We start from the raw sequence: 26144 nt of genomic DNA on the forward strand, positions 1-26144 counted from the left end.
GTCTCCTCCAGCTCCTGACCTGTTATATTATTAATTATCTCTCTGTCTCCTCCAGCCTGTTATATTATTAATTATCTCTGTCTCCTCCAGCCTGTTATATTATTAATTATCTCTGTCTCCTTCAGCCTGTTATATTATTAATTATCTCTCTGTCTCCTCCAGCTCCAGCCTGTTATATTATTAATTATCTCTCTGTCTCCTCCAGCTCCCAGCCTGTTATATTATTAATTATCTCTCTGTCTCCTCCAGCCTGTTGTATTATCAATTATCTCTCTGTCTCCTCCAGCTCCCAGCCTGTTATATTATTAATTATCTCTCTGTCTCCTGCAGCTCCTGATATGTGTGCGGAGTACAACGGGGGCTGCCACGAGCACGCAGCCTGTCTCCAGACAGACCTGCAGGTCAACTGTACATGTCTGTCTGGCTACGAGGGTGACGGCTCTGTCTGCTCACCTATCAACAGGTGCGTCGCAGAGACCAACGGAGGATGCAGTGACTTCGCTACCTGCCTGTTCACAGGGCCTGTGAGTGGTGGCTTCATATTCCTGTTTTTCTGGCTCTTTCTCAATTGTCTTTCCTTCCTGTCGAATGAAAAAGGTGTTCTAATGAAAAAGTTTGGTTAGTAGCTAGCTACCTTTTTGAGTTTGGATCGTGCGACGCGGTTGGCATCAGTTGCTGGAAGCGCTACTATCTGTCCAGTGATCCTGACGGCCAAGGACCGTGTCTGAGGAGATGTTTGGTGTAGAAACTAGCCTAGCCTAGCCTAGCTGCTAGCCTATCAAGCTAGCAGGGTTTTCCTGAGGGTTTGAACGCAGCCCGCAACGCTGTTAGCCATTGTGGCTGGGACCGGCTTGTGTCCCAGGCTGTTTTGTATCTTCCCTCTGACATGCCCTGTCTGGAACTGTGAGGAGTAACAGCGTTGTTACCGTGATAAAGACCAAAGCTGGCAGGAGTACCGTTGAGGACAGCGGTGTCTCTCTATCACGGGTGAAGGTTCTTTTAAACAAACACAAATAGTTCTACAGGCAGTTGTTACAACAACAAGAAAATAAATACAAAAAGTTTTGTCCAAATACTGGTGGAGTCAACTAATTAAAAAAAAAAATGGACGACCTAACCGGAGAGGTCCAGGCCCTGAAGAATAGTTTGCAGTTCTCCCAGGTTCAGCTCGGTGAGTTTAAACAGGAGAACGGTAAGATGACAGTAATCTGTAAGTCATTGAGAGAGGACATCAGTTCTGTGTGTGAATCAATCATAACAATGACTGAGGAAATCAGATTATCTCCAGGGATAATTAAAGACGGAACAATATGGTTATGGGTGGAATTTCAGAATCTCCACGAGACCTTGACGGAGTCTGAGGACAAAGTGAGGGAAATGATCTCTGAGAAATTGAAGATGGACCGCGGGACCATTGAGGTGGAGCGCGCCCACAGGATTGGAAAACTCACCAGCGGCCTGGGTGACAGGCTCATGGCCGACAGTGATCAAATGCCCGAGGTTCAAGGACAAGGTAGTTGGTCTGGAAAGAGCCAAGATCTTGAGAGGAACATATATCTTGAGGACTATCCTGAAGCTGTGTGCCAGAAGAGGAAAGAACTGATCCCAGCCATGAAAGCTGCCAGAGCGCGTGGGAACATTGCGTACATCCGCTACGACAGGCTCAATGTCCACCTTCCCTCCTGGAAGGGATGAGAGAGCCAAGCCTATTGGAAGGGATGAGAGAGCCAAGCCTATTGGAAGGGATGAGAGAGCCAAGCCTATTGGAAGGGATGAGAGAGCCAAGCCTATTGGTTCGTAGCCTCAACCCCGCAGCACACACACGCCAAATGATTAATGGACTGCTGAATGTATTTTTTTTCTCTTGCTTTATTTGCCCTTGTCCATATTCTTATCTCTGATTAACTACCCAGGAAAGGGCTGAAAATAGCCCATATGAATATATGTAGCCTTAGAAATAAGGTTCATGAAATCAATAACTTGTTATCAGATAACATTCATGTATTAGCCATTTCTGAGACTCAGATACTTCATTTGATGACACATCAGTAGCAATACAAGGATATAACATCTATAGAAGAGACAGGAATGCTTATGGGGGAGGTGTTGCTGTATATATTCAGAGCCATATTCCTGTAATGCTTAGAGAAGACCTCATGTCAAGTGGTGTTGAAGTGTTGTGGTTGGAGGTTTCTAGCTGTATGTAATAACGCAAACTTTCTGGGCTATTAATGTAAGAAATAACACACAAAAAAAAACAAAAATACTTTCAATGTTGCTCAGGAGCTGAAAGCAGGGTTTCCATGTCTGTCGGCGCCATCTTGCAGAAAGACAAATTCAATTCCATCTTTCATCCCATCAGATGGCTTATTCATCACAAAAACCATTTAATGTTTCCAATTATTGTATTGATTACTTCATTGGCAAAGTGGGAAAATGTAGGCAGGCTATGCCACATACGAACAGTGAGCCATTGTCTTCGTGCATAAAAAAAACTCAAGTTAGAATTTTGTAAAGTTAGTGTGGGAGAGGTGGAGAAATTGTTGTTATCGATCAATAATGACAACCAAGATGGAAATCTACTGAGGATGATAGCTGACTCTATAGCCACTCCTATCTGTCATATCTTTACTCTGAGCCTAGAGGAAAGTCTTTGTCCTCAGACCTGGAGGGAAGCCAAAGTCATTCCGCTACCCAAGAGTGGTAAAGTGGCCTTTACTGGTTCTAACAGCAGACCTATCAGCTTGCTTCCAGCTCTTAGCAAACTGTTGGGCAAAAAAATGGTGTTTGACCAAATACAATACTATTTCTCTGTAAACAAATTGACAGACTTTCAACATTCTTATAGAGAAGGGCACTCAACTTGTACTGCACTGACACAAATGACTGATGATCGGTTAAAAGAAATTGATAAAAAGAAGATTGTGGGAGCTGTACTGTTAGACTTCAGTGCACCCTTTGTTATTATTGATGTTACGAATCCCTTTGGCCCTGCAGTCTAGGAGGGGGGATGGAAACAAAACCCGTAACATAACTAATGCAAATTATAATAGTGATAAAGGAACAGTGAGAACAAAAACCACAGACAACTTAAATTAACCGTCAAACACTAATGGTTTATTTCTTTAAACACACAGTAATGGGGTGTGAGAAAAGGGGCTGAGCTGGACCCAAGCAAAGAAACAATAATCCAAAAACACCCCTAAACTAGACTAGCCTATTTCAATAACAGCTAGCTAACTAACCACAAATACAGTGGGTGGTCCGCCCAGTTCTAACTAGGGTACTTAGACACAGTATTCCTACGGGTAATGTATGCCCATGGGCGACTTGTCTTGGTACCCCCTTTTCCCACCGACAAACAAACAGTCAAATAACAAAACAATACTCACAGGATAACCGGACAAATGGGACATGTAGGAGCAAAACAAAAGGGAGATCAATACAGAGAGAGAGCGAGAAATGGACACAGAGAGATTGAACACAGAGTGTGAGATTGAACTCCAGAGAGAGAGATTGACTGGGGTTTTAAACCAAGGGAAAGGGGATGTGATAGGGTAATAGAAAAGGAGCAGGTGTCTTCTGATTGGGGAATGATGATTGCCACCTGTCAGGAGGAGAAGGAGAGAAAAGAAATACACATACAGGATACACACTACCTGTATCCGTAACAATTGACTATAACCTGTTGTTGAGAAAACACTAAGAGCATTGTATGTGGTACAAATAATTCCCTAAGCTCTAGCCCTCAGCTGAATCTGGTGATGAATGGTGTGGCTGTTGAACAAGTTGGGAAGACTAAATTACTTGGTGATATCTTAGATTGTAAACTGTCATGGTCAAAACATTTTTATTTTTGTATTTATTTAACCTTTATTTAACCAGGAAGGGCTCACTGAGATTTGAAATGTATTTTTCAAGAGCGTCCTGGCCAAGATAGGCAGCACCAAGTCATTACACAATTACAGACAGACAACGTGAAAAACCAGAAGTAATCTAGTAAAAACCATAGAATTCACAAGAGTGTAACAAAATCATAAAACAGCAAATTAAAAACATTGACAGGGAATCCGCCTCAAAATCCTTCATCAATGATTTAAAAACACCAATCGGGACCAAGTTCTTCCAGTTTAACAGTATTTTGTAAGGCGTTTCCCAGACGATGGCGCAGAGTACATAAAATCCCTTTTACCAAATTCAGTTCGGATATTTGGAACAGTTAGCAGGATAAAGTCATAGCTTCAATGGTTGTAAAGATGGGGAGAGTTCTGTAATAAAAAGAGATACTCTGCTTTTTTTGACTCCACACTTAAAAAAAAAAAAATCCTGTAGGCTCTAGTTTTGTCTAATCTTGATTATTGTCCAGTCATATGGTCAAGTTCTGCTAAAAAAAAAAACACCTAGTTAAGCTGCAGCTGGCCCAGAACAGAGCGGCACGTCTTGATCTACATTGTAATCAGAGGGCTGATATAAATACTATGCACGCCAGTCTCTCTTGGCTAAGAGTTGAGGAGAGACTGACTGCATCACTTCTTGTTTTTGCAAGAAACATTAATGTGTTGAAAATTCTAAATGGTTTGCATAGTCAACTTACCCACCGCTCTGACACACACACTTATCCCACCAGACATGCCACCAGGGGTCTTTTCACAGTCCCCAAATCCAGAATAAATTCAAGAAAGCGTATGGTATTATGTTTAGCCATTATTGCATGGAACTTCCTTCCATCTCATATTGTTAAAATAAACAGCAAACCTGGTTTAAACAAACAGATAAAGCAACACCTACAACGCCGCTCCCCTATTGGACCTAGATATTGTGTATGTATTGATACTGTAATGCTATGTGAGCCGCTTTTAAATGGAAATGTAGTTCTGTCCTTGAGCTGTTCTTGTCTATTAATGTTCTCTATTATGTCATGTTTCATGTTTTGTGTGTGGACCCCAGGAAGAGTAGCTGCTGCTTTAGTGGGGATCCATAATAAAATACCAAATACCAGATTCCTTGCAACCTATCCCCTCATTTCTTTCTCAAAATGCAATTGGAGGAGAAAGTCCAAGGTTCGTCTCCTCCGGTACATTTTGAGACCTAGTTATCCTTGGTTTTAGTAATGTCCTGATGTGTTTTATCCTATCAGAATGAGCGTCAGTGCGAGTGTCTTGATGGGTACGTGGGGAACGGGCTACAGTGTCTGGAGAAGTTGGTCCCACCCGTCGATCGCTGTCTAGAGGAGAACGGAGGATGTGACCCCCAGGCCACGTGCAAGGACCTGCACTACCACAGTAAGAACTGAACTAGGACCTGCACGACCACAGTAAGAACTGAACTAGGACCTGCACGACCACAGTAAGAACTGAACTAGGACCTGCACTACCACAGTAAGAACTGAACTAGGACCTGCACGACCACAGTAAGAACTGAACTAGGACCTGCACGACCACAGTAAGAACTGAACTAGGACCTGCACTACCACAGTAAGAACTGAACTAGGACCTGCACGACCACAGTAAGAACTGAACTAGGACCTGCACTACCACAGTAAGAACTGAACTAGGACCTGCACTACCACAGTAAGAACTGAACTAGGACCTGCACGACCACAGTAAGAACTGAACTAGGACCTGCACTACCACAGAACTGAACTAAGACCTGCACTACCACAGTTAGAACTGAACTAGGACCTGCACTACCACAGTAAGAACTGAACTAGGACCTGCACTACCACAGAACTGAACTAAAACCTGCACTACCACAGAACTGAACTAAGACCTGCACTACCACAGAACTGAACTAGGACCTGCATTACCACAGAACTGAACTAAGACCTGCATTACCACAGAACTGAACTAAGACCTGACTAAGAAGAACTAAGACCTGCACTACCACAGAACTGAACTAAGACCTGCATTACCACAGAACTGAACTAAGACCTGCATTACCACAGAACTTAACTAAGACCTGCACTACCACAGAACTGAACTAAGACCTGCATTACCACAGTAAGAACTGAACTAAGACCTGCATTACCACAGAACTGAACTAAGACCTGCATTACCACAGAACTGAACTAAGACCTGCATTACCACAGAACTGAACTAAGACCTGCATTACCACAGAACTGAACTAAGACCTGCATTACCACAGAACTGAACTAAGACCTGCATTACCACAGAACTGAACTAAGACCTGCACTACCACAGAACTGAACTAAGACCTGCATTACCACAGTAAGAACTGAACTAAGACCTGCATTACCACAGAACTGAACTAAGACCTGCATTACCACAGAACTGAACTAAGACCTGCATTACCACAGAACTGAACTAAGACCTGCATTACCACAGAACTGAACTAAGACCTGCACTACCACAGAACTGAACTAAGACCTGCATTACCACAGAACTGAACTAAGACCTGCATTACCACAGAACTGAACTAAGACCTGCATTACCACAGAACTGAACTAAGACCTGCATTACCACAGAACTGAACTAAGACCTGCATTACCACAGAACTGAACTAAGACCTGCACTACCACAGAACTGAACTAAGACCTGCACTACCACAGTTCGCTCCGCCATTTCCTGGTTGGATAAAATCTGAATAGTTCGCCTAATTTCAGTTTGTGACAAAATAAGCAAGTAATAGTGTAGAGAATCAATTACCAATGTAAACCGCTGTGAAATATCTCCATAACCAAAAAATATTGTATTTCTCAGCTGTTTGAAGTCGGTGTACAAAACCGAAAGTAAAATAAGCAAATACAAAATTGAAAGAACTGGGAGCATAGAAATAGCATGCCTAGAACAGACTGTTTGTGCATTGTTAAGTCTGGAATTGTGACATGACATAGCTAAGTGTCTAGTGTTGATAGTAATACTGCCAGTGACAATCATATATATATGAAAACAATAACGTTATGCCTACCTGTGTTGATTTCAATCACAGGTACAGTGGATATAATAATTAAACAGTATAAACAGTTCTGACATGATTTATCTTTGTCTCGTTTTTTTACAATCACAAAAACCTGGCATTTTAACAGGGGTGTGTAGACTTTTTATATCCACTGTATGGCTGGGAAACTCAAGAACTCAAATTTCAAGAGAATACTGAAGGAACTATACTAGCTAAATATATATATATATTTTCCCCCCTCACCCATCAACACACAATACCCTATAATGACAAAGTGAAAACATGTTTTTATAAATGTTTGCACATTTATTGAAAATGAAATACAGACATACGCTATTCAAAAGTATGTGGAAACCTCTTCAAATTAGTGGATTCGGCTATTTCAGCCACACCGGTTGCTGACAGGTGTATAAAATCGAGCACAGAGCCATGCAATCTCCATAGACAAACATTGGAAGTAGAATGGCCCTTACTGAAGAGATCAGTGACTTTTAAACGTGGCACCGTCATAGGATGCCACCTTTCCAACAAGTCAGTTCGTCACATTTCTCCCCTCGCCACCGTTGAACCGCGTTCTCTGGAGTGATGAATCACGCTTCACCATCTGGCGATCCGACGGACGAATCTGGATTTGGTGGATGCTAGGAGGACAAATCCTGCCACAATGCATAGTGCCAACTGTAAAGTTTTGGTGGAGGAGGAATAATTGTCTGGGGCTGTTTTTCATGGTTCAGGCCCCTTAGTTCCAGTGAAGGGAAATCTGAACGCTACAGCATATAATGACATTCTAGATGATTCTGTGCTTCCAACTTTGTGGCAACAGTTTAGGGAAGACCCTTCCTGTTTCAGCAGCAAAATGCCATTGTGCGCAAAGCAAGGTCCATACAGAAAAGGTTTATTGAGATCCGAGTGGAAAAACTTGACTGGCCTGCACAGAAACTCAATCGAACACCTTTGGGATGAATTGGAACGTCGAATGCGAGCCAGGCCTAATCGCCCAACATCAGTGCCCGACCTCACTAATGCTCATGGCTGAATGGAAGCAAGTCCCTGCAGCAATGTTCCAACATCTAGTGTAAAGTCTTCCCAGAAGAGTGGAGGCTGTTATAGGAGGAAAGGGGAGAACCATCTCCATGATTTTGGAATGAGATGTTGGACAAGCAGATGTCCACATACTTTTGGCCATGTAGTGTATATACAGTCGAAGTCAAAAGTTTACATACACTTAGGTTGGAGTCATTAAAACTCGTTTTTTCAACCACTCCACAAATTTCTTGTTAACAAACTATAATTTTGGCAAGTCGGTTAGGACATCTACTTTGTGCATGACACAAGTAATTTTTCCAACAATTGTTCACAGACAGATTATTTCACTTATAATTCACTATATCACAATTCCAGTGGGCCAGAAGTTTACATACACTAAGTTGACTGTGCCTTTAAACACCTTGGAAAATTCCTGAAAATGTCATGGCTTTAGAAGCTTCTGATTGGCTAATTGACATCATTAGAGTCAATTGGAGGTGTACCTGTGGACGTATTTCTTCTCTGAAGTTTTGGTCCTGTAGCTACTACATTGTATCAACGTGACGTGAACACCTGCGCAGATACTCTGTGTGACTGCGTGTATAAATAGTCTTTAATCACGCTCATCGTAATACCAACCCCACGCTGCTGCTACTCTCTGTTCATCATATATGCTTAGTCACTTTAACCATATCTACATGTACAATCTACCTCAATCAGCCTGACTAACCGGTGTCTGTATGTAGCCTCGCTAATGTATATAGCCTCTCTACTGTATGTAGCCTCGCTACTGTATGTAGCCTCGCTACTTTTATAGCCTTGCTACTGTATATAGCCTCTCTACTGTATATAGCCTTGCTACTGTATATAGCCTCTCTACTGTATGTAGCCTCTCTACTGTATGTAGCCTCTCTACTGTATATAGCCTCTACTGTATATAGCCTCTCTACTGTATATAGCCTCTACTGTATATATCCTCTCTACTGTATATAGCCTCTACTGTATATATATCCTCTCTACTGTATATATCCTCTCTACTGTATGTAGCCTCTCTACTGTATATAGCCTCGCTACTGTATGTAGCCTCGCTACTGTATGTAGCCTCTCTACTGTATATAGCCTCTCTACTGTATGTAGCCTCGCTACTGTATATAGCCTCTCTACTGTATATAGCCTCTCTACTGTATATAACCTCTCTACTGTATATAACCTCTCTACTGTATGTAGCCTCGCTACTGTATATAGCCTCTCTACTGTATATAGCCTCTCTACTGTATATATCCTCTCTACTGTATATAGCCTCTACTGTATATAGCCTCTACTGTATATATCCTCTCTACTGTATATAGCCTCTACTGTATATATCCTCTCTACTGTATATAGCCTCGCTACGGTTATAGATTCTCTACTGTATATAGCCTCTCTACTGTATATAGCCTCTCTACTGTATATAGCCTCTCTACTGTATATAGCCTCTCTACTGTATATAACCTCTCTACTGTATGTAGCCTCTCTACTGTATATAGCCTTGCTACTGTATATAACCTCTCTACTGTATGTAGCCTCTCTACTGTATGTAGCCTCTCTACTGTATATAGTCTCTCTACTGTATATAGCCTCTCTACTGTATATAGCCTCTCTACTGTATATAGCCTCTCTACTGTATATAGCCTCTCTACTGTATACAGCATTTCACTGTGAGGTCTACTACACCTGTTGTATTCAGCATTTCACTGTAAGGTCTACTACACCTGTTGTATTCAGCATTTCACTGTGAGGTCTACTACACCTGTTGTATTCAGCATTTCACTGTAAGGTCTACTACACCTGTTGTATTCAGCATTTCACTGTGAGGTCTACTACACCTGTTGTATTTAGTATTTCACTGTAAGGTCTACTACACCTGTTGTATTCAGCATTTCACTGTAAGGTCTACTACACCTGTTGTATTCAGCATTTCACTGTGAGGTCTACTACACCTGTTGTATTCAGCATTTCACTGTAAGGTCTACTACACCTGTTGTATTCAGCATTTCACTGTGAGGTCTACTACACCTGTTGTATTCAGCATTTCACTGTGAGGTCTACTACACCTGTTGTATTCAGCATTTCACTGTGAGGTCTACTACACCTGTTGTATTCAGCATTTCACTGTAAGGTCTACTACACCTGTTGTATTCAGCATTTCACTGTGAGGTCTACTACACCTGTTGTATTCAGCATTTCACTGTGAGGTCTACTACACCTGTTGTATTCAGCATTTCACTGTGAGGTCTACTACACCTGTTGTATTCGGCGCACGTGACAAATAAACTTTGATTTGCTCTGCGGTGCTGCTCATGAAAACATCATTTTGCAGATTCTACTTTTTAAAGTGATAGTTATTTCCATCTTTATTAAGAGACCGTTTATTCCTTTTTAAAGTGATAGTTATTTCCATCTTTATTAAGAGACCGTTTATTCCTTTGTGTCGTCAGGTAACACTGCTGGAGTGTTCCCCATGCGTTCCAGTGGAGGGAAGTACCAGCTGAACTACACAGATGCTGAGCTAGCCTGTCAAGCCGAGGGGGCTTCGCTCGCCACCTTCTCTCAGATGGCTGATGCACAACAGGTCAGAGGTCATCCTCCTCGGGGCGGCAGGTAGCCTGGTGGTTAGAGCCAGGTAGCCTGGTGGTTAGAGAGGCAGGTAGCCTGGCGGTTAGAGAGGCAGGTAGCCTAGCGGTTAGAGAGGCAGGTAGCCTAGCGGTTAGAGAGGCAGGTAGCCTGGCGGTTAGAGAGGCAGGTAGCCTGGCGGTTAGAGAGGCAGGTAGCCTGGCGGTTAGAGAGGCAGCTAGCCTGGCGGTTAGAGAGGCAGGTAGCCTAGCGGTTAGAGAGGCAGGTAGCCTAGCGGTTAGAGGCAGGTAGCCTAGCGGTTAGAGGCAGGTAGCCTAGTGGTTAGAGGCAGGTAGCCTGGCGGTTAGAGGCAGGTAGCCTGGTGGTTAGAGGCAGGTAGCCTGGTGGTTAGAGGAAGCGTAGCCTAGTGGTTAGAGGCAGGTAGCCTAGTGGTTAGAGGCAGCGTAGCCTAGCGGTTAGAGGCAGGTAGCCTAGCGGTTAGAGGCAGGTAGCCTAGCGGTTAGAGGCAGGTAGCCTAGCGGTTAGAGGCAGGTAGCCTAGCGGTTAGAGGCAGGTAGCCTGGTGGTTAGAGGCAGCGTAGCCTAGTGGTTAGAGGCAGGTAGCCTGGCGGTTAGAGGCAGGTAGCCTAGCGGTTAGAGGCAGGTAGCCTAGCGGTTAGAGGCAGGTAGCCTAGCGGCTAGAGGCAGCGTAGCCTAGCGGTTAAAGCGTTGGACTAGTAACCGAAAGGTTGCAAGATGAAATCCCCGAGCTGACAAGGTACAAAATATGTCGTTCTGCCCCTGAACAAGGCAGTTAACCCACTGTTCCTAGGCCGTTATTGAAAATAAGAATTTGTTCTTAACTGACTTGCCTAGTTAAATAAAGGTAAAATAAGGAAAATTTGGGATTCAAAGCAACAAAGCAGTCACCCTGATGCTATATATCATTACTTTAAAAAAAAAAAGTCCAAATGTTGATGTGTCAATCCCAGACTGCCCATTTAACTCAACTTCTTGGGCGGTGGCAGTAGTTTGAAGTTGAACCAGGACATCATTAACCCTCAGCTACATGATACTGGTGATTTAAAGTGATAGTTCACCATTTAGAAGTATTACTTCATTTGGTGAGGATTCATCCAGACAGTGGCAGTGTCCCAATTCTCCCCGTGTGCACTTGCACACTCCTGGTCAGTGGAAACTCCGAGGCTCCAGCCAATGCTTTTAAATCCATGACGACCGGGAAGTGTACAAGTGCAGACTTTAGGAGAAGGGCAGAGAATCGGGATGCAACCAGTAAATGTCTTGATTGACACCCCATCGCTGATGTTGCAGTTCATGTGTTTGTGTTTGTGTCGTTCTCTAAGCTGGGAATGCACCTATGTGTTGCTGGATGGATACAAGGGAAGAAAGTGGGCTATCCAACCAGGTTTCCATCGGTCAAGTGTGGTGACAACCATGTTGGTATAGTGCTATACAAAGACCCTGTGGACCCCAGCAGCAAATACGACGCCTTCTGTTACAGACAGTCAGGTAACACCATCACCCAGGGTTGGACTCCACTTACTGTTACAGACTGTCAGGTAACACCATCACCCAGGGTTGGACTCCACTTACTGTTACAGACTGTCAGGTAACACCATCACCCAGGGTTGGACTCCACTTACTGTTACAGACTGTCAGGTAACACCATCACCCAGGGTTGGACTCCACTTACTGTTACAGACTGTCAGGTAACACCATCACCCAGGGTTGGACTCCACTTACTGTTACAGACTGTCAGGTAACACCATCACCCAGGGTTGGACTCCACTTACTGTTACAGACTGTCAGGTAACACCATCACCCAGGGTTGGACTCCACTTACTGTTACAGACTGTCAGGTAACACCATCACCCAGGGTTGGACTCCACATACAGACTGTCAGGTAAGACCATCACCCAGGGTTGGACTCCACATACAGACTGTCAGGTAACACCATCACCCAGGGTTGGACTCCACATACTGTTACAGACTGTCAGGTAACACCATCAGCCAGGGTTGGACTCCACATACAGACTGTCAGGTAACACCATCACCCAGGGTTGGACTCCACATACTGTTACAGACTGTCAGGTAACACCATCAGCCAGGGTTGGACTCCACATACAGACTGTCAGGTAACACCATCACCCAGGGTTGGACTCCACATACAGACTGTCAGGTAACACCATCACCCAGGGTTGGACTCCACTTACTGTTACAGACTTCATTTAAATTCCAGGAAATTGTTGAAGTACTGTACACTGAAATTCCACTTCTCCTCAATGCCAATCAATAAGGAAAATGTGGAATTGTTTACTTTCTGTGTATTACAACCCGTCTGTCTCCCTGTAGATGTGTATTACAACCTGTCTGTCTCCCTGTGGATGTGTATTACAACCTGTCTGTCTCCCTGTGGATGTGTCCTGTGTATTACAACCCGTCTGTCTCCCTGTAGATGTGTATTACAACCTGTCTGTCTCCCTGTGGATGTGTCCTGTGTATTACAACCCGTCTGTCTCCCTGTAGATGTGTATTACAACCTGTCTGTCTCTCTGTAGATGTGTATTTCAACCTGTCTGTCTCCCTGTAGATGTGTATTACAACCCGTCTGTCTCCCTGTAGATGTGTATTACAACCCGTCTGTCTCCCTGTAGATGTGTATTACAACCCGTCTGTCTCCCTGTAGATGTGTACTACAACCCGTCTGTCTCCCTGTAGATGTGTATTTCAACCTGTCTGTCTCCCTGTAGATGTGTATTACAACCCGTCTGTCTCCCTGTAGATGTGTATTACAACCCGTCTGTCTCCCTGTAGATGTGTATTACAACCCGTCTGTCTCCCTGTAGATGTGTATTACAACCTGTCTGTCTCCCTGTAGATGTGTATTACAACCTGTCTGTCTCCCTGTATTTCAACCTGTCTGTCTCCTTGTAGATGTGTATTACAACCTGTCTGTCTCCCTGTAGATGTGTATTACAACCCGTCTGTCTCCCTGTAGATGTGTATTACAACCCGTCTGTCTCCCTGTAGATGTGTATTACAACCCGTCTGTCTCCCTGTAGATGTGTATTACAACCTGTCTGTCTCCCTGTATTTCAACCTGTCTGTCTCCTTGTAGATGTGTATTACAACCTGTCTGTCTCCCTGTAGATGTGTATTTCAACCTGTCTGTCTCCCTGTGGATGTGTATTACAACCTGTCTGTCTCCCTGTGGATGTGTCCTGTGTATTACAACCCGTCTGTCTCCCTGTAGATGTGTATTACAACCCGTCTGTCTCTCTGTAGATGTGTATTTCAACCTGTCTGTCTCCCTGTAGATGTGTATTACAACCCGTCTGTCTCCCTGTAGATGTGTATTACAACCCGTCTGTCTCCCTGTAGATGTGTATTACAACCCGTCTGTCTCCCTGTAGATGTGTATTTCAACCCGTCTGTCTCCCTGTGGATGTGTATTACAACCTGTCTGTCTCCCTGTGGATGTGTCCTGTGTATTACAACCCGTCTGTCTCCCTGTAGATGTGTATTACAACCCGTCTGTCTCCCTGTAGATGTGTATTACAACCCGTCTGTCTCCCTGTAGATGTGTATTACAACCCGTCTGTCTCCCTGTAGATGTGTATTACAACCCGTCTGTCTCCCTGTAGATGTGTATTACAACCTGTCTGTCTCCCTGTATTTCAACCTGTCTGTCTCCTTGTAGATGTGTATTACAACCTGTCTGTCTCCCTGTAGATGTGTATTACAACCCGTCTGTCTCCCTGTAGATGTGTATTACAACCCGTCTGTCTCCCTGTAGATGTGTATTACAACCCGTCTGTCTCCCTGTAGATGTGTATTACAACCTGTCTGTCTCCCTGTATTTCAACCTGTCTGTCTCCTTGTAGATGTGTATTACAACCTGTCTGTCTCCCTGTAGATGTGTATTTCAACCCGTCTGTCTCCCTGTAGATGTGTATTACAACCTGTCTGTCTCCCTGTAGATGTGTATTACAACCCGTCTGTCTCCCTGTGGATGTGTATTACAACCTGTCTGTCTCCCTGTAGATGTGTATTACAACCTGTCTGTCTCCCTGTATTTCAACCTGTCTGTCTCCCTGTAGATGTGTATTACAACCCGTCTGTCTCCCTGTAGATGTGTATTACAACCTGTCTGTCTCCCTGTAGATGTGTATTACAACCTGTCTGTCTCCCTGTAGATGTGTATTACAACCTGTCTGTCTCCTTGTAGATGTGTATTACAACCTGTCTGTCTCCCTGTAGATGTGTATTACAACCCGTCTGTCTCCCTGTAGATGTGTATTACAACCTGTCTGTCTCCCTGTGGATGTGTATTACAACCTGTCTGTCTCCCTGTAGATGTGTATTACAACCTGTCTGTCTCCCTGTAGATGTGTATTACAACCTGTCTGTCTCCCTGTAGATGTGTATTACAACCCGTCTCTCTCCCTGTAGATGTGTATTACAACCTGTCTGTCTCCCTGTAGATGTGTATTACAACCTGTCTGTCTCCCTGTGGATGTGTCCTGTGTATTACAACCCGTCTCTCTCCCTGTAGATGTGTATTACAACCCGTCTGTCTCCCTGTAGATGTGTATTACAACTGTCTGTCTCCCTGTAGATGTGTCCTGTGTATTACAACCTGTCTGTCTCTCTGTGGATGTGTCCTGTGTATTACAACCTGTCTCTCTCTCTGTAGATGTGTATTACAACCTGTCTGTCTCCCTGTAGATGTGTCCTGTGTATTACAACCTGTCTGTCTCCCTGTAGATGTGTATTACAACCTGTCTCTCTCCCTGTAGATGTGTATTACAACCTGTCTGTCTCCCTGTAGATGTGTATTACAACCCGTCTGTCTCCCTGTAGATGTGTATTACAACCCGTCTGTCTCCCTGTAGATGTGTCCTGTGTATTACAACCTGTCTGTCTCCCTGTAGATGTGTCCTGTGTATTACAACCTGTCTGTCTCCCTGTAGATGTGTATTACAACCTGTCTGTCTCCCTGTAGATTTGTATTACAACCTGTCTGTCTCCCTGTGGATGTGTATTACAACCTGTCTGTCTCCCTGTGGATGTGTATTACAACCTGTCTGTCTCCCTGTAGATGTGTCCTGTGTGTGTGGAAGTGGGTACGTAGGAAACGGGGACTTCTGTAACGGAGACTTGGCCAGTGTTGTGGCTACCAACTTAAACTACTCTGTATTCTACAATGTAAGTTTGTTGTTTCATTCAGGACTAATCCTAAATTAAGTTCCTCACATGCAACTCAGACTTAATTGTATTAATTCAAATTAAAAGTAATCGAATTAGCGCAAATGTCAAATGACATTTGAGACATTTGCAATCATTTACTGATGATATGGATCTCAAGTTAGAATTTGGCCCTACTTTGTGAGTGCAAATATTGACAAACATGAAATTCTCTCTCCTGGTTGTAGATATTGCTGAAGTATGCAAGCGCGTCTACAGAGGGAGAAGTTCTGTTGGACTTTCTGTCCAGCAGTTCATCCTATGCCACTCTGTTTGTGCCACTCAACGCTGGGTTCTCTGAGAATGAGGTGATTTTAACGTCTGAAATCATGGAGAAAAATACATTTTTACTTACTTTTTTTCCTGTAAATTAATGTATTTTTTTTGTAATTTAAAAAGGGATAGTTCACCTAAATTACAAAATGACATATTGGTTTTCTTACCCTGTAAGAAGTCTATGTACAAGCTATGACAGTAATCCATGCTTTGGTTTAGTTTCCCTGGCACGGTTTTCATATGCTAACGTTTTAGCATTTGTGGCACAAATGCCATTCAAGTCATGGGATCGGTATACATTTTTTGTACATCATGTCCAAATCATCTATGTGACTTGTGAGCTTCAAAATCAATGAGATATTGATGATTTGGATATGATGCACGGGGAAAAAAAACTACTTATATCGGTCCCATGACTTGAATGAGATTTGTACCACAAATGCTAAAACGTTAGCATTTGAAAACCATGCCAGAGAAACTAAACCACAGCATGGATTACTATCATATCATGTTCATAGAATGCTTACAGGGTCAGGAAACCAATGGCATTTTGGAATTTGTGTGCACTATCCCTTTAAAAAAAAAAAAGTTTCTATAAATGATGTATAATTTAGTTTTAGTCATTTGAATATTTTCTTGATTTGTATATAGACGTTATCAGACCGAGATGTGGAATACCATATTTCCACTAACAACAGCATCACGTTCTACGAGGACCTGAAACACGATGGAGTAATCCCATCCAGACTGGGATATAACCTCTCAGTGGCCATTTCTCCCAGCAACACCACACAGCAGAACCAGGTGAGTGGACCGGTCTGGTACAAATATCCACGAGCTGGTTGCGCAATTCAAACAGTCTTTACTTCAGATCAACATGTTACTAATAACTTAGAATAATAATAATAATAATAATAATAATAAAAAAACACAAAAAAATTAAGTGTATAATATCATACATTTCTTAAAGCAACAATTCATTTCATGTATGTTTTGATTTGTATGAAGTGATTCTTGATTTTGTGTGTAACGGTTGTTTTTCTACAGGAGCCCCAGACGTTAAAGCTAGTGAACCAGAGGCTAGTGTTGACCTGGGACATCCCAGCATACAATGGAATTATCCATGTCATAGAGGGCCCACTCAGAGCCCCGCCACTACCGGTGAGTTAAGCAGTTGAGTGAAGTTGTAGCCTAGGATGCTGATCTTGGATCAGTTCTACATTTCCCCCTACTAATGGTTAAGGTTAGGGGGAGGCTGATCCTAGATCTGTAACTAGGGGAAACTTAAACTCAAAGTGAACAGGGTTCATCTGCTCCTTATCAGACCATTATAACAATCCTCATTCATTGCAAATTCCACCCTATTCCAGAGCCACGCAAGGAGTCTCTGGTCAACAGTAACACACTGCATTATGGGAGAATAGGGTCTCTGGTCAACAGTAACACACTGCATTATGGGAGAATAGGGTCTCTGGTCAACAGTAACACACTGCATTATGGGAGAATAGGGTCTCTGGTCAACAGTAACACACTGCATTATGGGAGAATAGGGTCTCTGGTCAACAGTAACACACTGCATTATGGGAGAATAGGGTCTCTGGTCAACAATAACACACTGCATTATGGGAGAATAGGGTCTCTGGTCAACAGTAACACACTGCATTATGGGAGAATAGGGTCTCTGGTCAACAGTAACACACTGCATTATGGGAGAATAGGGTCTCTGGTCAACAGTAACACACTGCATTATGGGAGAATAGGGTCTCTGGTCAACAGTAACACACTGCATTATGGGAGAATAGGGTCTCTGGTCAACAGTAAAACACTGCATTATGGGAGAATAGGGTCTCTGGTCAACAGTAACACACTGCATTATGGGAGAATAGGGTCTCTGGTCAACAGTAACACACTGCATTATGGGAGAATAGGGTCTCTGGTCAACAGTAACACACTGCATTATGGGAGAATAGGGTCTCTGGTCAACAGTAACACACTGCATTATGGGAGAATAGGGTCTCTGGTCAACAGTAACACACTGCATTATGGGAGAATAGGGTCTCTGGTCAACAGTAACACACTGCATTATGGGAGAATAGGGTCTCTGGTCAACAGTAACACACTGCATTATGGGAGAATAGGGTCTCTGGTCAACAGTAAAACACTGCATTATGGGAGAATAGGGTCTCTGGTCAATAATAACACACTGCATTATGGGAGAATAGGGTCTCTGGTCAACAGTAACACACTGCATTATGGGAGAATAGGGTCTCTGGTCAACAGTAACACACTGCATTATGGGAGAATAGGGTCTCTGGTCAACAATAACACACTGCATTATGGGAGAATAGGGTCTCTGGTCAACAATAACACACACTGCATTATGGGAGAATAGAGTGGCTTTGTCCCTTCTAGTAATTATATTTCTGTGACTATCATTCCAGGTGCACCATGCCCAGTCATCAGGCCACGCCCACGGGGGCGGGACTGTGGCCACCTCCATCCTGGTCACCTGTCTGATAGTCTGCGTCATCGCTGGCCTCACCTATTACGTCTTCAAACACAAGAACGACGCCTTCCGCTTCCATTACTTTAAGGTAACAAGCCCTTCCAACGGTACTTTAGACCAGGCCCATTGGGCCCACAGGGCTCTGATCAACACTATAGACCAGGCCCATTGGGCCCACAGGGCTCTGATCAACACTACTATAGACCAGGCCCATTGGGCCCACAGGGCTCCGATCAACACTACTATAGACCAGGCCCATAGGGCCCACAGGACTCTGATCAACACTACTATAGACCAGGCCGTTGGGCCCACAGGGCTCTGATCAAAACTACTATACACCAGGCCCATTGGGCCCACAGGGCTCTGATCAACACTACTATAGACCAGGCCCATAGGGCCCACAGGACTCTGATCAACACTACTATAGACCAGGCCCGTTGGGCCCACAGGGCTCTGATCAACACTACTATAGACCAGGCCCATTGGGCCCACAGGGCTCTGATCAACACTACTATAGACCAGGCCCATTGGGCCCACAGGGCTCTGATCAACACTACTATAGACCAGGCCCATTGGGCCCACAGGGCTCTGATCAACACTACTATAGACCAGGCCCATTGGGCCCACAGGGCTCTGATCAACACTACTATAGACCAGGCCCATAGGGCCCACAGGGCTCTGATCAACACTACTATAGACCAGGCCCATTGGGCCCACAGGGCTCTGATCAACACTACTATAGACCAGGCCCGTTGGGCCCACAGGGCTCTGATCAACACTACTATAGACCAGTACTACTACTGTTACTCAGTAGCGCAGCTTTCCAGTCTACCCTAGCCCACATAATACTTTATTTATTTAGTTTTCTTCAATTTGAAAAAAAAACAGTTTTCAGTGGTTGTTGGTAGAGCAAGGTGTTTGCAACGCCAGGGGATGTGGGTTCAATTCCCACAGCGGACCAGTACGGAGAATTTTTTTGGGGGAAATTCACTACTGTAAGTCGCTCTGGATAAGAGCATCTGCTAAATGACTAAAATGTAAATATAAATGTACAATAATGTGGGACCCAAATCCACCTGGAGTTGGGTTACTTTTTGACCAGTAACTCAAGAGGACTTTGACATTCTCCGTATTGTGTTTTAGTTGTATTGTATTTTACATTTGTGTGACTTGTCTATCAGTGTGTTTTGTGTTTTTTTTGTGGACCCCAGGAAGTGTAGCCGCTGCTGTAAAAAAGCCCATGGGTTTTTAAACAAACACATTTTATAAATTTGACATTCACCGAATAACAATAGCCAGAAATCCAGTCTGTCTTCGCCAACATTCCACTCCTTGTCAAGCTAAACAATTTTTTTGCCATGGCAAGGAGTAGCAAGGAGGTAAGGAGGGGGGAAAACTGAAAACTAGCTGTTATTGGCAGAGACGTTTGGAACTCTTTCTAATTTGTCTATTAACTCATATATAAATGATGTCACCATGGAAGGCCAAAACTCCATCCCACCAAAACAGGCTGACATTTCAGTCAGCCTTTTCAAATAGCTTACATTAAAACAGGCAATCATCATAATTTTCACAATTACACAGTATTTTCCCAAGCTCAGCGTTGTTTATTAGGTACACCAGCCCATTCACGAAAGTGTACTGCTCCTACAGGCAGTGAGTCTCGTGGTTGTGGCTTGTTATATAAAGCAGGCAGACGGGCATCGAGGCATTCAGTTACTGTTCGGTTGAATGTTAGAATGGACAAAACGAGTGACCTACGCGAATTTAAGAGTGGTATGATTGTCGGTGCCAGGCGCGCCGGTTTCCAGTCTCTCAGAACAGCCAGCCTCCTGGGTTTTTCACGTACGACAGTGTCTAAGGTTTACAGAGAAGGGTGCGACAAACCAAAACATCCAGTCAGCGGCAGTCCTGTTGGCGAAAGCAGCTCGTTGAAAGGGGTCTAAGAAGAATGCCAAGAATCATGCAAGCTAACAGACGGGCTACAAACAGGCAAATAATGGTTCAGTACAACAGTGGTGTGCAGAACAGCATCTCAGAACAAACAACTCGTCGGTCCTCGTCACGGATGTGCTACTGCAGCAGACGACCACACCGGGTTCCAATCAGCTAAAAACAAGAAACGGCTCCAATGGGCAGGTGATCACTAACACTGGACAACTGAGGAGTGGGAAAAAAACATTGCCTGTAACATGACAGCGAGTTCAGTTTACTTGAGCGGTCTGCGCAGTCCCCAAACCTCAACCTTATAGAGCATCTTTGGGATGAGATGGAAAGGGCTGTTCACAGCATGAATATACCGCCGTCCAATCTGCAGAAACTGCGAAATGCCATTGCGTAAGCAATGGACCAGCATCCCTTTGGAAAGCTTCCGACAACTTGTAGAATGCCCCAAATAATTCAGGCTGTTCTGGAGGCAAAGGGGGGGGGGGTCCAATCTGGTACTAGATGGGTGTACCTAATAAACAGTCGGGTGTGTATATGAAACACAGGGAATCACATTTTTGACTGTACTGTGTCTTTAAGTGTGACTGGGGACCCCTCTGAGCCAGGTGGCTCTAGATTTGTTTCCTGGCCACTGTGCTCTTTGGGGTCTAGGCCAGGTTACTGTCGATCACTGCTGGTGTAAAAACCCACTGGGCACAAACAGGTTGAATCAATGTTCTTTCAACGTAATTTCTCAATGTATTATGAAGTGGAATCTACGCAAAAAGACATCAACTGCTACTGTTTCAATTCAACCCAGGGTTCAACTAAAATATTGACCTCGGATCTCAGGCTTTGGTAGATTTCCAAATATAATCTTCAAGTTAATAAATTGGTATGTTGGATACACTTCTCTATCTCAACCTAAAAAAATGCATTTAAAGTTTGATTTGATTTAGTCCTATTCGTCAACATACATTTTTTTGGTTAAGATGGAGACGTGAATCAAACATATAAATTATTGAATTGTGTTTGGTTGCGTGAGTTTATTTTTTTACAGGGACAGTGCACATTAACGTTTCAGTAATAGTGCCGGTTTTAGCCAGCTGGCTAATTTTCAACCGCAGTCCCTGGGCAGGTTATTAAAAACTATTCCAATAACAATACAGACAATATTATTATTATTTTTTTTAGATATTATACAAATATCAAGATATTTGGATGTGTTGACAACTAATCACAATTCAATATCACTTTTGAAATACAGTAAATAGCTTATTAACTTGTGGAAGTTAAGAAATTATGTTGGATTCACGTCCAATAAGAATAGGATTCAGCCAGTGGCTCAGAACAAACTGTCCAGGCATTAGATGCATCTCCTTTAAATTGTTGACAACCAAACACAAATCAATATTGTTTTTGTAATACAGTAAATATTCTAACATTAGGCTCTCTTACAAACTAATGTAACACTATTTATTTATTCCAACTTAAAATGAATAAATTCATGGCCACATTGTGGTTACTGTAACTATAAATGTCTTATGTAATTCTAGATTTTTTTAAAAATTTTTTTTAATGTAATTGAACCTTTATTTAACTAGGCAAGTCAGTAGAAAGTGTGCATGTTCAAGATGGCAGGTCTGTGGAGATCTTCACCATTGCTGTAATAAATCTGTGCAGAATCTGGAACAGCGCTGATCACTTGTACTTTTAATGGAATCTCATCTACAATCCAGGTCATTTTGGTTTTGCTATTAGATGGAGCACACTGATAACACATTAAGGCATGGATTCAATCAGATCCAGCGTTAACTAGCATTCGCATAGCAGATGTTTTGGCGGTGTTGGAGGTTTAACTGCGATATGAGCCGACATATCGGCTACTCGTCACCAACCACTCCCTTTCTTTGTCCCTGCTCCATTAGAAAGTCTACCTCGTTAGAAATAAAGTCTACCTCGTTAGAAATAAAGGCTAGGCTACCTCGTTAGAAATAAAGTCTACCTCGTTAGAAATAAAGGCTAGGCTACCTCGTTAGAAATAAAGACTAGGCTACCACGTTAGAAATAAAGGCTACCTCGTTTGAAATAAAGGCTAGCACGTTTGAAATAAAGGCTAGCACGTTAGAAATAAAGGCTAGCACGTTTGAAATAAAGGCTAGGTTACCACGTTAGAAATAAAGGCTAGGTTACCACGTTTGAAATAAAGGCTAGGTTACCTCGTTTGAAATAAAGGCTAGCACATTTGAAATAAAGGCTAGCACATTTGAAATAAAGGCTAGCACATTTGAAATAAAGGCTAGCACATTTGAAATAAAGGCTAGCACATTTGAAATAAAGGCTAGCACATTTGAAATAAAGGCTAGCACATTTGAAATAAAGGCTAGCACGTTAGAAATAAAGGCTAGCACATTTGAAATAAAGGCTAGCACATTTGAAATAAAGGCTAGCACGTTAGAAATAAAGGCTAGCACATTTGAAATAAAGGCTAGCACGTTAGAAATAAAGTCTAGGTTACCACATTAGAAATAAAGGCTAGGTTACCACATTACAAATAAAGACTCATGCCAAACCAAGTGATGTTAAGCTAATGCATGTTTTCATGTTCATTTAGATTTATGCCTATCAGTCTAATTCGAGTGTTTGAACTTTTAACTTGGCTGCATGAACTTCTAACGCGGCTTGATTATAGTGGGGTGTGGTTCCGCTGCATCCAATGGCAGTGGTAAGGCAACGAGCCGCCTGTGGATCTGACAGCGCTAACGCAGTTCCGCCTCCAACGATGCTAAGTGGATGTCAATCTGATTGAATCTAGTTGTTGTATAAATACAAAATATCTGACATTGTATTCCCATTTGAACTTTGTTGTGCTTTTAAATGGTTGAAGGCACAGCGGTCTAAGGCACTGCATCGCAACCAGCCGAGATCGGGAGTCCCATAGGGCGGCACACAATTGGTCCAGGGTCGTCCGGGTTAGGGGAGGGTTTGGCCAGGGGGGCTTTATTTGGCTCATCGTGCTCTAGCGACTCCTTGTGGCGGGCCGGGCGCCTGCAGGCTGACCTCGGCCGTCAGTTGAACAGTGTTTCCTCTGACACATTGGTGCGGCTGGCTTCTGGGTTAAGTGGGCGGGTGTTAAGAAGCACGATTTGGCGGGTCATGTTCCGGAGGTCACGTGATTCGACCTTCGCCTCCCGAGCCAGTTGGGGAGTTGCAGCGATGAGGCAAGATTGTAATGGGGGAGAAAAGGGGGGTAAAAAAATGTTATAATTAAAAAATAAATAAAAGCACAGTGATAAATCAAATCAAATGTATTTATTAAAGCCCATTTTACATCAGCTGATATCTCAAAGTGTTGTACAGAAACCCAGCCTAAAACCCCAAACAGCAAGCAATGCAGGTGTAGAAGCACCTGCATTGGGGATTTGCCTCTCTGAGTGGGTGAATCAAGGTTACCCACATTTCCACATAAATGACATGGTATGCCCAGATAAAGGGTCTTTCTAAAAAAACAGATTTGATTGACTGACATGTCTCGTCTCCCATGGTGACAGAATGAAGAGGAGGGGGATAAGCCTGCTCTGGTGTCTATTCCCAACCCGCTCTACAGCGGTTACAGGGCCTTCAACCAACCCTTTGGTATCAATGAACAATGTGTAAGTCTCAATAATCATCTGTTATATCTCAATAATGTTACTGATCCAATGTACAAGTGTCAATGTTATATCTCAATAACACAACTGATCAATATGTAAGGCCAGGATTCAATCTGATCCCGCCTGTCAACAACCTTATATTTAAAGGTAATTACTGATTGAGGTGACATACGTACGTGGCTCAGTTGGTAGAGCATGGTATTTGCAACGCCAGCATGGTGTGTGCAACGCCAGGGTTGTGGGTTCGATTCCCACGGGGGGGGCCAGTACAAAAAAAAAATGCATGAAATGAAATGTATGCATTCACTACTGTAAGTCGCTCTGGATAAGAGCGTCTGCTAAATGACTAAAATGTAGAAAATGTAGTGTGGGATGCAGTCTGTGAATGTAGGGAACATTGCCTTGTCAACAACCCACAAATCAGATTGAATGTTGACCTAAGTCAATTTTATATCTCAGTACTGTTAAAGCTTAAAACACGTTTTATTTGAACCACATTGGATTTACTCTAAAATCCATACTGAACTTCTGCCTCCGGGGGTGCTCTCGAGCCAAAAGGGGATCCCCTGAATGGACAGAAATACTGTTCAGAAATAACCTCAGGAGTAATTATCTAATCTTATGGTTTAATATTTTCTTTCCCTGTCTAGGAAGAAGCTGAAACAACAGCAGCAGCAGAACCAGCAGAACAAGTTCCTCAACTACTGGATTTATGAGAACAATAACAACATTATGTGGGCGCTAAGGAAGGGTTGGAGTGAATTGACTTTCTGCATTTGAACAAACTATGCTGGGAATGTGTAAATAAAATATGACCTAGGTCTATATTTTCCAAAGACAATGGCTGGGATTCAATCCGAAAAAATGCTGTCTGTGCTTTTCAAAAAGTGGAGATGGCATTACTGGCAAACACTATTAGAATTTACCTTAAAATGTCAAACTTGTTCAAACCCGCGCATTGTCAGCTGTCCTATGCGCTGCTCTATTACATGCTTTGAATTTAATCCTGGCCTAAACTCGGCGGTAGGTCTGTTTTCACCTTCCAAAATGTTAAGGGACTAGGCTGTTCAGAACTGGATTGAAGACGCGACCCTCCACAGAAACAACACTGATGCAAAATGTCAGGCATGTTTATATGACACTGTATTAAAATATTCCTTCTATGCATCCCTTGTATAGATTATTGGTCTTTATTTGATGGTATAAATTCTGTTACTACAGCAATAACCATTTATACATATGAACACCCTTTCACCCAACAATCACATTCTTCATTTAAATTAGATTTTCCCCAGATTCATCTTTTTTTAGATTTAAGATGTATTTTACAACACATAGCAGATTGTTTTATATATATATTAATCTTCTGGACTGACACCATTAGAAAGCCTACCTTAAGTTCACGTTTGTTTACCCGACTTTAGTAGAAAACCATTTTTACTTCTAAAATGAAAACCTCAGCTTCCCTTTAAAGCCGCAAACATTCTCAAAGAGGGAGCTCCACCCCCAGGACTCTGCTCCTCAGAGGGAGCTCCACCCCCAGGACTCTGCTCCTCAGAGGGAGCTCCACCCCCAGGACTCTGCTCCTCAGAGGGAGCTCCACCCCCAGGACTCTGCTCCTCAGAGGGAGCTCCACCCCCAGGACTCTGCTCCTCAGAGGGAGCTCCACCCCCAGGACTCTGCTCCTCAGAGGGAGCTCCACCCCCAGGACTCTGCTCCTCAGAGGGAGCTCCACCCCCAGGACTCTGCTCCTCAGAGGGAGCTCCACCCCCAGGACTCTGCTCCTCAGAGGGAGCTCCACCCCCCAGGACTCTGCTCCTCAGAGGGAGCTCCACCCCCAGGACTCTGCTCCTCAGAGGGAGCTCCAAGCTCCACCCCCCCAGGACTCTGCTCCTCAGAGGGAGCTCCACCCACCCCCAGGACTCTGCTCTCACAAAGCAGCGCACCCATCCCCCCCAGAATGGAGGGAAGAGAAGGAGA

At 43.5% G+C, this 26144-nt stretch overlaps 1 protein-coding gene across 1 annotated transcript in view; it reads left to right on the plus strand.

Annotated features, from left to right (window-relative positions):
• Nucleotides 1-25331, plus strand: part of stab1 (stabilin 1) — a 199845-nt gene extending 174514 nt beyond the window's left edge. Inside the window, exons 59-69 of the mRNA XM_045691993.1 lie at nt 331-524; nt 5138-5282; nt 10422-10555; nt 11900-12065; nt 15658-15764; nt 15992-16111; nt 16731-16883; nt 17127-17240; nt 18521-18673; nt 24063-24164; nt 24815-25331. Of these exons, the coding sequence (XP_045547949.1) occupies nt 331-524; nt 5138-5282; nt 10422-10555; nt 11900-12065; nt 15658-15764; nt 15992-16111; nt 16731-16883; nt 17127-17240; nt 18521-18673; nt 24063-24164; nt 24815-24880 (1454 nt within the window). The 3' untranslated portion in view covers nt 24881-25331. The remainder of the gene's footprint in view (nt 1-330; nt 525-5137; nt 5283-10421; nt 10556-11899; nt 12066-15657; nt 15765-15991; nt 16112-16730; nt 16884-17126; nt 17241-18520; nt 18674-24062; nt 24165-24814) is intronic.
• Nucleotides 25332-26144: the final 813 nt, after the last annotated feature.

The sequence above is a fragment of the Salmo salar genome, chromosome ssa12, assembly GCF_905237065.1.
Source record: "Salmo salar chromosome ssa12, Ssal_v3.1, whole genome shotgun sequence".
NCBI lineage: Eukaryota > Metazoa > Chordata > Actinopteri > Salmoniformes > Salmonidae > Salmo > Salmo salar.